This window comes from Neovison vison, chromosome 11, assembly GCF_020171115.1.
Source record: "Neovison vison isolate M4711 chromosome 11, ASM_NN_V1, whole genome shotgun sequence".
In the NCBI taxonomy this organism is placed as follows: domain Eukaryota; kingdom Metazoa; phylum Chordata; class Mammalia; order Carnivora; family Mustelidae; genus Neogale; species Neogale vison.
The window spans coordinates 68,812,858-68,825,885 of record NC_058101.1 but is presented as its reverse complement, the minus strand read 5'-3'; the positions used below and the strand labels follow the sequence as shown (position 1 = coordinate 68,825,885).

At 46.8% G+C, this 13,028-nt stretch overlaps 1 protein-coding gene across 3 annotated transcripts in view; it reads left to right on the top strand.

Moving 5' to 3' along the window:
- PCGF3 (polycomb group ring finger 3) overlaps nt 1-13,028 on the top strand; it is a 52,672-nt gene that overhangs the window by 34,091 nt on the left and 5,553 nt on the right. For all 3 annotated transcript variants that reach the window (XM_044268000.1, XM_044268001.1, XM_044268002.1), the window contains 3 exons: nt 1,002-1,112; nt 1,933-2,021; nt 7,273-7,410. In XM_044268000.1, coding sequence (XP_044123935.1) covers nt 1,002-1,112; nt 1,933-2,021; nt 7,273-7,410 — 338 coding nt within the window. The remainder of the gene's footprint in view (nt 1-1,001; nt 1,113-1,932; nt 2,022-7,272; nt 7,411-13,028) is intronic.

The window sequence follows — 13,028 nt, the reverse complement described above, 5'->3', positions numbered from 1 at the left end:
GTGACCAAGATGTATTCCTGGCCCCATAGAGCTCATGCTATAGGGGAGGACACAGGTGCAGGTAAAAAGTGCAACAGAGTGTTACAGGGTTAAGTATACAGAAGTGTTTTTCATAAAGTGATTTATAGGCTATTAGTTTGAGCAGCTTGGGTTTAAAGTTTCTTTGCTGCCTGCCGTGGGGCCCCGAATAATGATTAATTGCTTTGATGTCTGGGTGTATGGTTTACAGTCCTTTTCTGCTCAGAGTTGGCCTTTCAGCCTGCTGCCCCTGCCCTCTCCTTGCCTGGCCGCCACTCTGCACGGGGGGCTTCCTCTGGTGCAGCCGGCAGTGACTGGCCTGCCAACCTCCGGGAGTGGGGGTGCTGGCTGACATCACTTCTGAGGAGGGGACTGGAAGGCAGTGTGGTGGCAAGGCTCCTGCCTCCAAAGGAACCTTCCTGTGGGTTGAGGGGCAGCTCCACTGCCTCCCCAGGATTCTGTGAGCCGTGATGGCATGCCACAGACACCAGGGGCCACTCTTTACCCTGTGCTGGCACCCCCGGGGTGGCCCTCTGTAGCCGGGAGAGGACACTGCACGTCAGCAGCACTCAGATGTGGGCAGTACCAGAAAGCCTGAGTCTGTCACTGAGCCGCCCAACGGTCCGCGGGTCCTTTATGCTGGCCACTGAGGAGTCCCAGAACATTGAGCAGACGCCCTGTGCTGAGAATGGCAGTCTGGGGTCTGAGGGTGGGGAGTGGCCTGCAGCTTGCGGTCAGGGGTCTGTGCGTCCCCATGCCCTAGTGCTGGCAGTTTCAGCCTGGTGCCCAGTGCGTCCTCCAGTCAGGGCTCCATGGCTCTGAGGTTCAGAGGATGACAGTCCAGAGTTGTCTTCTCGTTAGTGGCAGCCATCAAAACCCTCCAGATCCAGATCTGTTGTTTGCTTCACATGACATTTGTGAACAGAATTTTCATGTGATTCACTGCCTTCTTAAGATTAAGAGTATGTATTCATTTTCAATAGCGGAAATGAGGAAACAGAGGGAATTCTACCACAAGTTAGGCATGGAAGTGCCTGGAGATATCAAGGGGGAGACCTGTTCTGCAAAACAGCACCTAGATCCCCATCGGAACGGTGAGTGGGTTCCGGTGTGCCTGCAGCCAAGGCGGGGCTTTGGTATGAACCTCTTAGGATGCCCTGTGCCCGCTCCACAGTTTGTGGTACAACCTGGGAGTTTCTGGGGCCCAGCTGAGAAACGGGAGACAGAGGGTCCCCCACGAGTACCTGGAGGTGGGGTGCTGTGCAGGTGGGCCTCCTGAGACTTCCCTTCAGTTTGTCCTGCTTCAGTGCAAAATTAGTGATATTTTCAAGTTGGTACAAATTAAAACAAATTATTCAAGTATTTCATGCCAGGGTGTTTTTCTAGTGACCCACAGGGGTTCCTGAGAAGTTTCTAGACTACCCTGTGTATGTTTAACAATGTTAGAAGAAAGGAAAGGTCCTGTCTGTCCCCGAGGAAAGGCATGGTCTGCATGCTGCACCCCTGTAGAGGCAGAGGGAGGCAGTTGTGGGCTGTTTGGGAAGCCAGGGGTCTTGTCCCGGCCACTTACTTGTAGAAGCAGTGTTGAAACGATAAAGATTGTAGGGGCCCTGTGCTACCTAGTCGGTAGTTGGTATATTAAGCATTGAGTAGTATTGGGTGCGAGGGTTTCTCTGCCCCTTTCACTGCCCCCACCAGCCTTTGCCTGCTATGTCCTTATACACACACTTGAAGGGACACCGTGTTTTAACAGGTGCCCTGTCCAGCTCTCCCCAATTTCATATCCTTTTGAAGGTGCAGCTATCTTATTTGAATGAATTTTTATAGCATTTTGAGTATAGTGTACAGTTTAAAAAAAATAATGGTTTGACATTCTGGGTTTCGTAATATAATATCTCCTGTTATTGCTGAAAGGTGAAACCAAAGCAGATGACAGTTCGAACAAAGAAGCAGCAGAAGAGAAGCAGGAAGAGGACAATGACTACCACAGAAGTGACGAGCAGGTGGGTGCTGCCACTGTGTGTGCACTGTGGTGGGCTTCAGAAAACCCTAACTACCCCACGGGGTGTTTCCTCCAATTACAGAGAAAAGGTCAAGTAGCCAAGAAAGTCCTCACGTTCAAATGTCAACATGTTTCCTTAGATTTTCCTTCTTTATCTTTTCTTTTTAATTGCCAAAGTGATAAATGCTCACTATAAAACATTTTAAATATAAAACAATTGAAGTCCACCATCTGCACACTACTGCCCAGGTGGGATAATCCCATGTCAAGCGTTCTGTGCACCTGCACATACAGTATCAAGAGCTGCAGTCCTGCCTGTGTTAGAGGAAAGGAAACAATGCAGCATTGAGGGATCTGTGCATCCGCCACACAAAAAGGAGAAGGAAATAGTCACAGAGATGCTGTAAAAGCTTGTGATCCAATCTCATACCCATGGTACTGGGCCTTTCCATAGGATACCCTGCCTGGAAAGCTCTCACAGTCATCATACCGAAATTAGAATCATCTCGTTAAGACAGGTTGTCTTCCTGTGAAAGACAGGAAAGTGCACAGTCTCAGCTGTTACTCAGCATGGCTCAGAGGACTCCAGGCACTCACTGAGACAGACCGAGATGTGTGTGACACAGCAGAACGCTGTCCCTCTCACGTCACCCCATTGTCTCACATAACCTAAGACTGTCAGTGGGGGCAGTGGTAGAACTTGTCGCTTGTCAGGGGATGAAATCATCTCAGTCTCAGCAGGTGTGGGGGGGCCTCATCACAGGACTGAGAAAAACTTAAGAATATTCTTATAAGAAATTGTGTGAGGCTAAATGAAGCCACTGAAACGTTATGGAAAAACATAAGAAAAAAACCTGAATAATCAGGTGTTAGGTTATTTTAGAAAGATTTATTTATGTACTGGAGAGAGAGCACCTGCAGGGGTGCAGGGAAGGCCAGAGGGACAGGGAGAAGCTCAGGCAGACTCCCCTCCGTGCTTCTCACAACCGGAGCCGAAACCAAGAGTCGGATGCTCAGTGACCGAGCCACCAGCCCCAATAATTATTTAGATTTAACAAAAGGTAGTATGGGTTTGTGTGGGCTTTTTGCTCATACTATTGGGTTTATCCCATCTTCCTGTTTTGTGGAGTCTGTGTTTCTTCTGGAGGGACCGAGCATCCCTCTTCACGTCTTTTCAGAGAGGTTGTGTGCATAATGAATTCTGAGTCCCTCCGTGTTTCCCATATGGGGCTGCATGATACTGTGGCTGGGTGTCAGATTCTGAATTAGGAATAACTTTGAAGACAAACACTTCCTTCTTCTGTCACTCAGATGACTTGACTGAATTGTGCACTTTTCACACTAAGCATGAGCAAAAGAAAAAAAAACAGCTAAGGGAAGTGCGAGCCCCCAAGTCTGAGACGCTAGCAGGCTGGAGTCCTCAGGCCCAACGCTGACACTCGATCCTCCTCAGGGTTTACTGCTCTTGAACTGTGGCTGGGCTACAGTCCTAGGTATTTGTTCACAGAGAATCCTAATGCCTGGCGTGATTCTGAATTTATTCTTTATAGAGCACCTGTGGTGTTTCCATCCACTGGAAGTGTTGCTCAGACACCTTGATGGCTCAGTGCCCTAACCCTCTCGCTGCCCTCTCTGCCCTCTGCCTTTGTCCCTGTTCCCACCCTTGTCCAGAGCACATTTCTCCCTGCCCGTGGGACAGGACAGCGCCCACTCTGGGCTGCTCCCAGGTGTGCCTGAGGAAAGCACAGATTCTGGTGCACTGGTGAGTCACTAGAGTAAACATAAGAAAATTAGAATATACACCTACTTTTAGGAAGAATTTGGCCCTCCTATAAGGCCCACATTCTGCCTGCTTTTGAGCAAATGGGCTGTTCATCCCCAGAGGTGCCGTTGACCTGTGGGGTCCCTGCACAAACAGCCATAGGAGGGTTGTGAGAGCTTCGAACCGTTGGGCAGCATGGCCACAGCCCCATTCCCTGCTCATTTGGGAAGCACGCGCTGAGCCCAGTATGGCTGGGTGTGATGTCCAGGCCCCAGAGAGGAGGAGCCAGAGCCAGTCTGGAGATGCCTGGGTGCATCCCCTGGGGGATGCTGGGTGCAGTGTGTACCTGTGCTGTACCGGTGGCCAAGGGGGTGGCCTCAGCCCTGTGGGACAGTGGAGGAGGGAGGCTGGGCACCACCCCACACGCCCTGAGCACCCACCCTGTCTGGGCCCTACCCTGCTCCCAGCTGGTGAGCAGGCCCTACCCTGCTCCCAGCTGGTGGTGGTCAGCGCAGGGGTGTCAAGAGGGAGGCAGGGTGGGGTGGAGCTGGACCTTGCAGCAGGGCTGGCTGAGGAGGGAGGAGTCAGTGAGTGTGGAACCCTCAGCAGAGCAGAAGACTCGGGGAGGCCAGGGCTCCCCAGATGGGAAGGCAACCAGGCAGCATCTGTGGCTCGGGCAGTGGGGTGGCTCGGGACATGTGAGAAAGGGAGCCTGTGGGACACTCTAGTCAGCTGGGGAGGAGGACACAGGGCTTGGGGCTCCTGTGCCCAGTGAACAGAGAACTGTGTGCTGGGCCGGGTCACTAGGTTTGTGTGTATATCTGTGTGTATAGCCGTAAACCGTAGGAAACAGAACGTGTGTCTTTCTACAGCTGACTTCTTTCAGGTGCAATTATATTTCTGAGAATTTGGGGATGCATGATGTTGTCACATAGTGTTGGTATGTACTCTGTGCACAGGCCATGGTATGCAGGGCGACACTGTGTCATTGCTCACTGACCTTTCTGTCCGGTGTCCTGGTCCCTCTGGTGCTCTGACAGCACTCTGTCGTCCTCACTGCTGTCTTCATGTGTGTACCAGTGGTGTTGAGCGTCTTTTCAAATGTCTCCTGGTTCTCTTGGGGCCTCCACTTTTTATCAAATTACTTATTCTGTCATGGACTGTGTGTACTGGGCAGTCTGACATGCCTCCTCGAGTTGTCTGGGGCCTGCTTGCCCCCGCTGCTTGCCCCCGGTCATTGTGCTCAGCCTTGAGGCTCTGGCATGGACTCATCAGTATTCAGAACTTCGCAGTCTCAAAGTAATGAAATTCATTAGTGTTTCTTTCCGTTATCTCAGGAAATTTCCCCACCCCAAGGTCATAAATAAGTTCTCATAAATGTTTTCTTGTAAAATGTTTTAAAGTTTTACTTTTTCCAGTGAAGTTATAAGCCACCAGCAGGTGATTTGAGTGCAGCTGGAGAGGAGGTTAAGTCTCTTTTCCTCCAGGTTGACTAGCTGGCTCATCAGCATTGGCTAATAGGCCCTCCTCACCTGTCTGATAAGAGCCTTCCATCCGTGCTGGGGTCAGTTGTGTTCTGTGCCACTGCTCCTGTCTCCCCTTGTGTCTAAACCCCAAGGAATTTACTGAGTTGCAATTATTTAATTATTTTACCTGTGAAGTTGTGGCTTCTGATGGGGCATATACCCCTTATTTTTCTTTCTCAAAATTATCTTGACTAATCACGCCCCTTCGCTCTTCCAAATAAAAACTAGAAAGCAGCAAGCCACACTTGCTGAACAATCCGGATAGAACTAGGGGGGCCCGCCAGCCTGCCTGCTCACCTGCCCACGGCTCCTCTCATCTCCCTCCCAGACCAGGGTCCCCTCTCCTCGTCTGTTTCATTTCATCCTCACTCTTGAGTGGTCACTTCTCTGCTTCCTGCTGCGCTTTCCAGGCACAGTGGCTGCATCTGGAGGCCCACCTACTGCGCCTTCCTGGCCATTTCCCCACATCCATCCGTGCCGGTGTAGGTTTCCTTCATGTCTCTTGTTTTGGCGTCTTTGCTTCCTAAATTTGAGAGTTTTTGTGCTCCATCATTTTGATCCTTAGTTGTTACTTAAATTTTGCCTTTCCCTTGTTCTCCCTTCTTCCTTCAGAATTTCTGTTACGTGTGTGTTAGACCCCCTCAGTCTCTTATCCCCTCACCCTTTCTTTGTTTTCTTATTTTAATGGATATCTTGCTCTCTACTTCTTTTAGGTAATCTCCTCAAGTTGATCTTTCATGAAATTGGTCTGTGTTCTGCTGAGACTCATCTGTGGTTCAGCCACCCACTGAGTTTTTACCGGTTGTATTTGGTTATTTTTTTTATACCTGCCTGTTTTTTATTCAGAGTGTATTATGTTTTTAATTCCTTCTTTCTATCTCTAGTAATTTTAGACATATGTATTTCAGTTAATTCCTCCATTCTTTTTTTTTTTCTTTTGAGAGAGATCGTGCAGGCAAGGGGGGAGGGGCAGAGGGAGAGCAGAATCTCAAGCAGGCTCCACGGCCAGTGCAGAGCCTGACACAGGGCTCAGTGTCACGACACTGAGATCATGACCTGAGCTGAAATCAAGAGTTGGCTGCTCAGCCATCTAAGCCACCCAGGCACTCCTCCTTTGTTAATTCTTTTATCAGAATTTTGGGGGGTCTGACAGTGCCATTTTTTGTGGCTGCTACTGGAAAAGGATTCGTTCGTGAGTGCTGTATTGAGTGGGCCTTCTCAGCAGTCCTGCGTGGCCTGGGGGTCCTTCCTTTTGCATCTGCCGGGTACCCCCTCGTCCCAGAATCCCTTTTACTTAGTTACATTGCAGTCCCTTGTCACACGCCCTGTACTGTGACCCCACTGAACTGTTGATTGTCTAAGAGGTAACTGTGAACTTTCAAACTTTGTGCCTTTGCTTATGGTTTTTTTCCTGAGCCCAGAGTCCTTTCTTCTCTAGTGACTTTGCCATCCTGTGTCAAGGCCAGGCATCCTACTGCTTCCTTACAAAGCTTTCCTGGGCACATTCATGCAGAGTCAGGCGTGCCTGTCCCTGCTGGCCGCATGTTCTTCCTCATCGCGCCAGCAGAGCGCTCTGCATAGCCCATGGGATGGGGCTCGGGGAGAAGCTCAAGACGGGGCTGCAGTCTGTGTCCATTTCCCTCTGAGACCAGCGCTGTGTGAACAATGAATAAATAATTCTCAGATTCACTTTGAAGTACTATGTTCATAAAACAGAATTAAAAGTGTTAGATTATATTTCACAAAACGGTAAACAGATTTTAAGATAATGTGTATATAACAATTAAAGTAAAGCCCTCTTCCACAGTGTTGAGGCCAAAACAGATTTCTGATTTCACAAAGCCAGTGTTGTCACATTTACTGGAATGAGTAACTTCTCCAAGAGCCTCTGAGCCACATAGCATGCGCCCCGCCGCCCCCCCCCCTCGCCCCAGGAGGCCTGCCAGCCTGTCTTTCTCTCCCAGGTGAGCATCTGTCTGGAGTGCAACAGCAGCAAACTGCGGGGCTTGAAACGGAAGTGGATCCGCTGCTCGGCCCAAGCAACAGTCCTGCACTTGAAGAAGTTCATCGCCAAAAAACTTAACCTTTCGTCTTTCAACGAGGTAATAGTTATACCGCAAACAGAAAGTGTAGCAAATCTTGCCTCATTTGTGGAACTGATACTTCTAAAGGTCTTCGGGGTTTTTTGTTTTTACATCTTTGGAGATTTTAAATCAGAAAAAAAAAATCTTGGTTTGTTTTGCGGGCTCCCAGATAGTGTGATGGGACACAGTGTGGCCAGACGAGGGCATGGGGAGCCCCCTAACAGAAGAGACAGCAGTGGGGATGGCAGGGAGAGGCTGAGATGTATGAAAGGCCTTGCTCTCGAAGAGAAACACCGTTCTGTAATTTCACAAATGGGTTATTGGCTGGGTAGGGGGTGAAACGGTTGGGAAGGTTAATAAGGTAAAATACTTCCAGGTATTTTGTGGTAAATGACGGGAATTGAATGAAAGTCCACACCTCTGGTATGCACAGGGGTTGATGGCTGGCAGCTCTAGTGAGTACCTTGGCTCAGATTCTCGGGGAGCCTTCCTGAGGCAGCAGCACTTATACTAAGCCATATTTTGCTTATGGGACAGATGTGGATTTGAGGAACCAGAAGGCAGATCATACTTGGCTAAATGGTGACCCCCACCAAAAGATATGTCCATTTCCTAACCCCCAACACATGTGAACATGACTTTATTAGAAAAAAGGTCTTCGTCAGTGTGTCAAGAATCTTGAGATGAAGAGATCATCCTAGATCATCCAGCTGGGCCCTAAATTCAGTGGCAAAGGTCGCTATAAGAGGAGAGCAGACACAAATTGCCTCAGTCAATTTTAAAAGGTAGATATCTTACAAACTGTCTTCTCTGACTACAGCAGCATTAAGTTAGAAATCGGTAACAAGGAAAACTGGAAAGTTCGCAAAACTATGGAAATTAAACAGCACACTTTTTAAAAGAGATTTTATTTATTTATTTGAGAGAAAGAAAGAACACGAGCGGGGGAGCAGCAGAGGGAGAGGGAGAAGCAGACTCCCCATCAAGCAGGGAGCCCCCCAGGATCCAGGACCCCAAGATCATGACCTGAGCCAAAGGGAAACACTTTGCCAACTATACCACCCATGCGCCCCTAATCAACACACTTAAACAACTAATGGATCCAAGAGAAGTTGGAAAATACTTAGAGAAATATGAAAGTGAAAACACAACTTACCAAAATCTGTGCAAAGCAGTGCGAAGGGGGAAATTGATGCTATCAATACTTACATTAAAAACAAGAAAGATCTCATCTACAACCTAAATTTACAACTTGAAAAACTGGAAAAAGAACAAACTAAACACAAATCTAGCAGAAAGAAAGAAATACTAAAGATTAAAGCAGAAATAAATGGAATAGAAAACAGAAAAACAATAGAGAAATTCAGCAGTTCTTTGAAAAGGTCAATAAAGTTGACAGGGCGCCTAGGTGGCTCAGTTGGTTAAGCCTCCGACTCTTGATTTCGGCTTGGGGTATGATCTCCGGGTCGTGGAACTGAACCCCGGATTAGGCTCTGTGCTTAGCACAGAGTCTGCTTGTCCCTTGCCCCCACCCCTCTATGTTTTCTCTCTCTCTCTCAAATAAATAAATAAAATCTTTTAAAAATATATGGTTTTTAAAGATTTTATTTATTTGAGAGAGAGAGAATGAGAAGGGGGAGGATCAGAGGGAGAAGCAGACTCCCTGCCAAGCAGGGAGCCCGATGCAGGACTCAATCCTGGGACTCCAGGATCATGAACTGAGCCGAAGGCAGTCCCTTAACCAACTGAGCCACCCAGGTGCCCCTAAAAACCATATTTTTTAAAAAAATTTTTTTTACAAACTTTGGACTAATGGATTAAGAACAAAGACAAATTATTAAAATCTAAAATGAAAGCAGAGGCATTATTACCAATTCTACAGAAATAAAAGGGATTGTCAGAGAACACTGTGAACCATTATATGCCAGCAAATAGAATAACCTAGATAAGTAGACAAATTCCTGGAAACACAGAACCTACCAAGACTGCATCACAGAGATGCAGAAAGTCTGAACAGACCTACGACTGATAAGGAGACTGAACCAGTAATCAGAAATGCCCAAGAGAGCAAAGCCCAGGACCGGGTGGCTTCTTAGGTGACTTCTACCACTTAAAGAAGAATTAACACCAATCCTTCCCCAACTTTTCCCAAAAACTGAAGGGGAGAGAAACTTCCCAGCTCATTCTATGGGGCCAGCCTTACCCTGCTATCAAAGTCGGACAGAGACACTGTAGGAAAAGAAAACTAGAGACCAACATCCATGATGAGCACAGATGCAAAAATCCTCCATGAAATACTAGCAAACAAGATTCAGCAGCATGTTACAAGAACTATATACCATGACTAAGTGGGTATTTCTGAAATGGAACTGTGGTTCAACATACAAAAACTGATCAAGGTAATGTGTCCCAGCAACAGGATGGAGAGGGGAACTACATGATCATTTCAACTGATGTAGGTCTGCAAAGCATTTGACAAAATTCAATACCCTTTCATGATTTAAAAAAAAAAAAAAAAATAGGAATGGAAGACACATGAAAATAAAAGCCATATATGAAAACCCACTACAAGCATCAGACTCCCTGGTGAAAGACTTAACAGTGTTTCCTTTAAGATCAGGAACAAGGTAGGGATGCTGCTTTCACCACTTCTATCCAACATGGGACTGGATGTTCTAGCCAGAGCAGTTAGGGAGGAAGAATATATAAAACACATCCAAATTGAAAAGGAAGAATTAAAATCATTTCTGTATGCAGATGATATGATCTTACATGTAGAAAATCCCAAAGATTACACACACACATTAGAACTAATAAATTAATTCAGCAAGGTGGCAAGACACAAAATCAACACAAAAATCAGCTGGATTTCTGTACATTAGCCATGAATAATCTGAAAAGGAAATTATAAAAGAAAATTGAATTTACAGTAGCATCAAAAAGAATAAAATACTTAGGAATTAACCCAGGAAGTGAAAGACTTATACACTAAAAACTACAAAAATTGCTGCAAGGAATTAAAGAAGGCATAAATAAATGGAAACATATCCCAAGTGGATGGATTGGAAGACTTGATGTTGTTAAAATGTTAATACTACCTAAACAGTCTATAGTTAGAGCAATCCCTATCAAAATCCCAACGATCTTTTTGCAAAAATTTAAAAACCCATCCTAAATTTCATTAAATCTTGGTGGACCCTGAGTACCCAAAACAATCCTGAAAAAGAACATAACTGGAGGAACCACGCTTCCTAATTTCAAAACTTTTACTATAAAGCTACATTAGTAAAAAAGTGTGATATTGACATAAAGACAGACATCTAGATCAATGGAATTGAATAGAGTCCAGAAATGAACCCTTATGTATGTGGTCAAGTGATGTTCAACAAAGGTACCAGGACCACTTAGTGGGGAAAGGATAGTCATTTCAACAAATGATGCTAGAAAAACATCACCATGCAAAAGAATGGTGTTGGATCCCTACCTCACACCATATGCAAAAGTTAACTTAAAGTAGATCAAGGACCTAAATGTCAGACCTAAAACAGTAAAGCTCTTAGAAGAACACATAGGACAAAACCTTTTTAAAATCCATGACAGTGGATTTGGCAATGATTTCTTAGATGGGACAGTAAAGGCATAGTCACAAAATTTAAAAAATAGACAAATTGGACTTTCTGAAAATGAAAAAATTTTATACAGAATGTGAGAAATTATTTGCAAGCCATACCTCTAATAATGGATTACTATCCTGAATATACAGAGAACTCTTAAAACATAGCATAAAAGAAATCGTACAACCTGATTTTAAAATGGGCAAAGGGCTTAGACATTTCTCCAAAGAAGATACAGCCAATAGCCATGAAAGGGTGCCCAGTGTCACTGTCAGGGAAAATACAAATCAAAACTACAGTGAGAACTACCTCATACTTATTAGGATGGCTACTGTAAAAAAAATAAGTGAATAACAAGAAAGTAAAAGATGGTGAGGATATGGGGAAACGGGACCCTGTGCACCATTCGGTGGGGAGGTGATGGAGTGTAAAATGGTGCAGCCACTGTGGAAAACAGTGTGGACGGTCCTCAAAAAATTAAACGTACAATCACTGTATCATCCAGCAATTCCACATCTGGGTGTGTTCCCCAGAGAATGGAAAGCGGGGTCTTAATGAGATGCTGGTGGCACCACCGTGATCATGGCAGCGTTATGCACCACAGCTGAGGCGGGGAGGCACCCTAGTGTCTGCGGACAGATGGGTGGACAGACGGTCAGATGGATGCATAGATGATTGACAGATGGAAGGATGGATAGACAGACAAATGGATGGACGGATGGGTGGATGGATAGAGAGAAGGATGGATGGATGAATGGGTCGATGGATGGATGATGGATGATGGACAGACGGATGGATAGAGGGACAGATGATGGATGGATAAGAGGATAGACAGGATAGGCTAATGGAGAGATAGAAGGATGGTTGGATGGATGAGCAGATAAACAAAATGGACATACAATCCACACAGTGGAACATTCTCCAGCCTTAAACAGGAAGGACATTCTGACACCTGCCCCCTCCGGGATGGACCCCAAGGACACTGTGCTCAGTGACATGAGCAACCATAAAGGAATGACACTATGTGACCCCACTTCTATGAGTCCCCGGAGGAGTCAGATCATAGAGACAGAGTGTGCATGGTGGATGTCGGGCTGGGGGACAGGGAGAGATGGGGAGCTAGTGTTTCTTGGGGGCAGTTTGGGAAGAGGAGAAAGTTCTGGAGGTAGAGGGTGGGGCTGTTCGCAACATTTTGAACGATAAAATGGTAAATTTTATGTGTATTTTACCACATTAAAAAAAAAAAAAAGGAATGAACTCTTGATACACACAAAGAGAGGCGGAAGGCAGTCTGAGGCCTGGAGCTAGTGCAAAGCTGTGCAGACGGAGCAGAGCTGGAGGGATGTGGCCTACTGGCTTCAGGTGGGACTCTGAGAGGTTCAGTCTGTCGTTTTCAACTCCCCAGCAGTGGGGTTTCGGGGCAGCCGTGGAGACTGATACTGAGATAGCCAAAATGATTTGCTGGTCTCTCCGGTGGGGCTGCAAGTGGGGAGCAAGTTCAGGCTGTGCTCCTGGGTGGATGACCTCTGGGGACAGGCTGCTGTGGCCACTGCCCCCCGCACAGTGGAAAGTGAACTAAGAGGTGAGTGTCAGGGCCCCTGGTTAAGGTTGGGGTCCTTGGCATGTGGAGCCATTTGGAGCCCAGGGTCATGATGAGGTCATCCAGAGGGTCGGCATGTAGAAGGGTCCTATCTGGGGGAGGTGGGGTTCAGAGCCACCCGCGGCCTCCCCAAGTGTTCTCCCCAGCCCGGCCCTCCTGCAAACGCAAGAGCCTTCTTCCCCTTGCCCTGAGGGAGCAGTTTAAAAGACCATCTGAGTCAGCATCATTTGTCATCAGGGAAACAAATTCAAACAATGAGACACCACTCCACACCTGTCAGAATGGCCAAAATCCAGAACTCTGACCACCACATGCTGGCAAGGGTGTGGAGCAACAGGGACTCCTGTCCACGGCTGGTGGAGACAATTTAGCTGTTTCTTACAAAACTAAATACACCCTCACCATGTGGCCCAGCAGTCCCA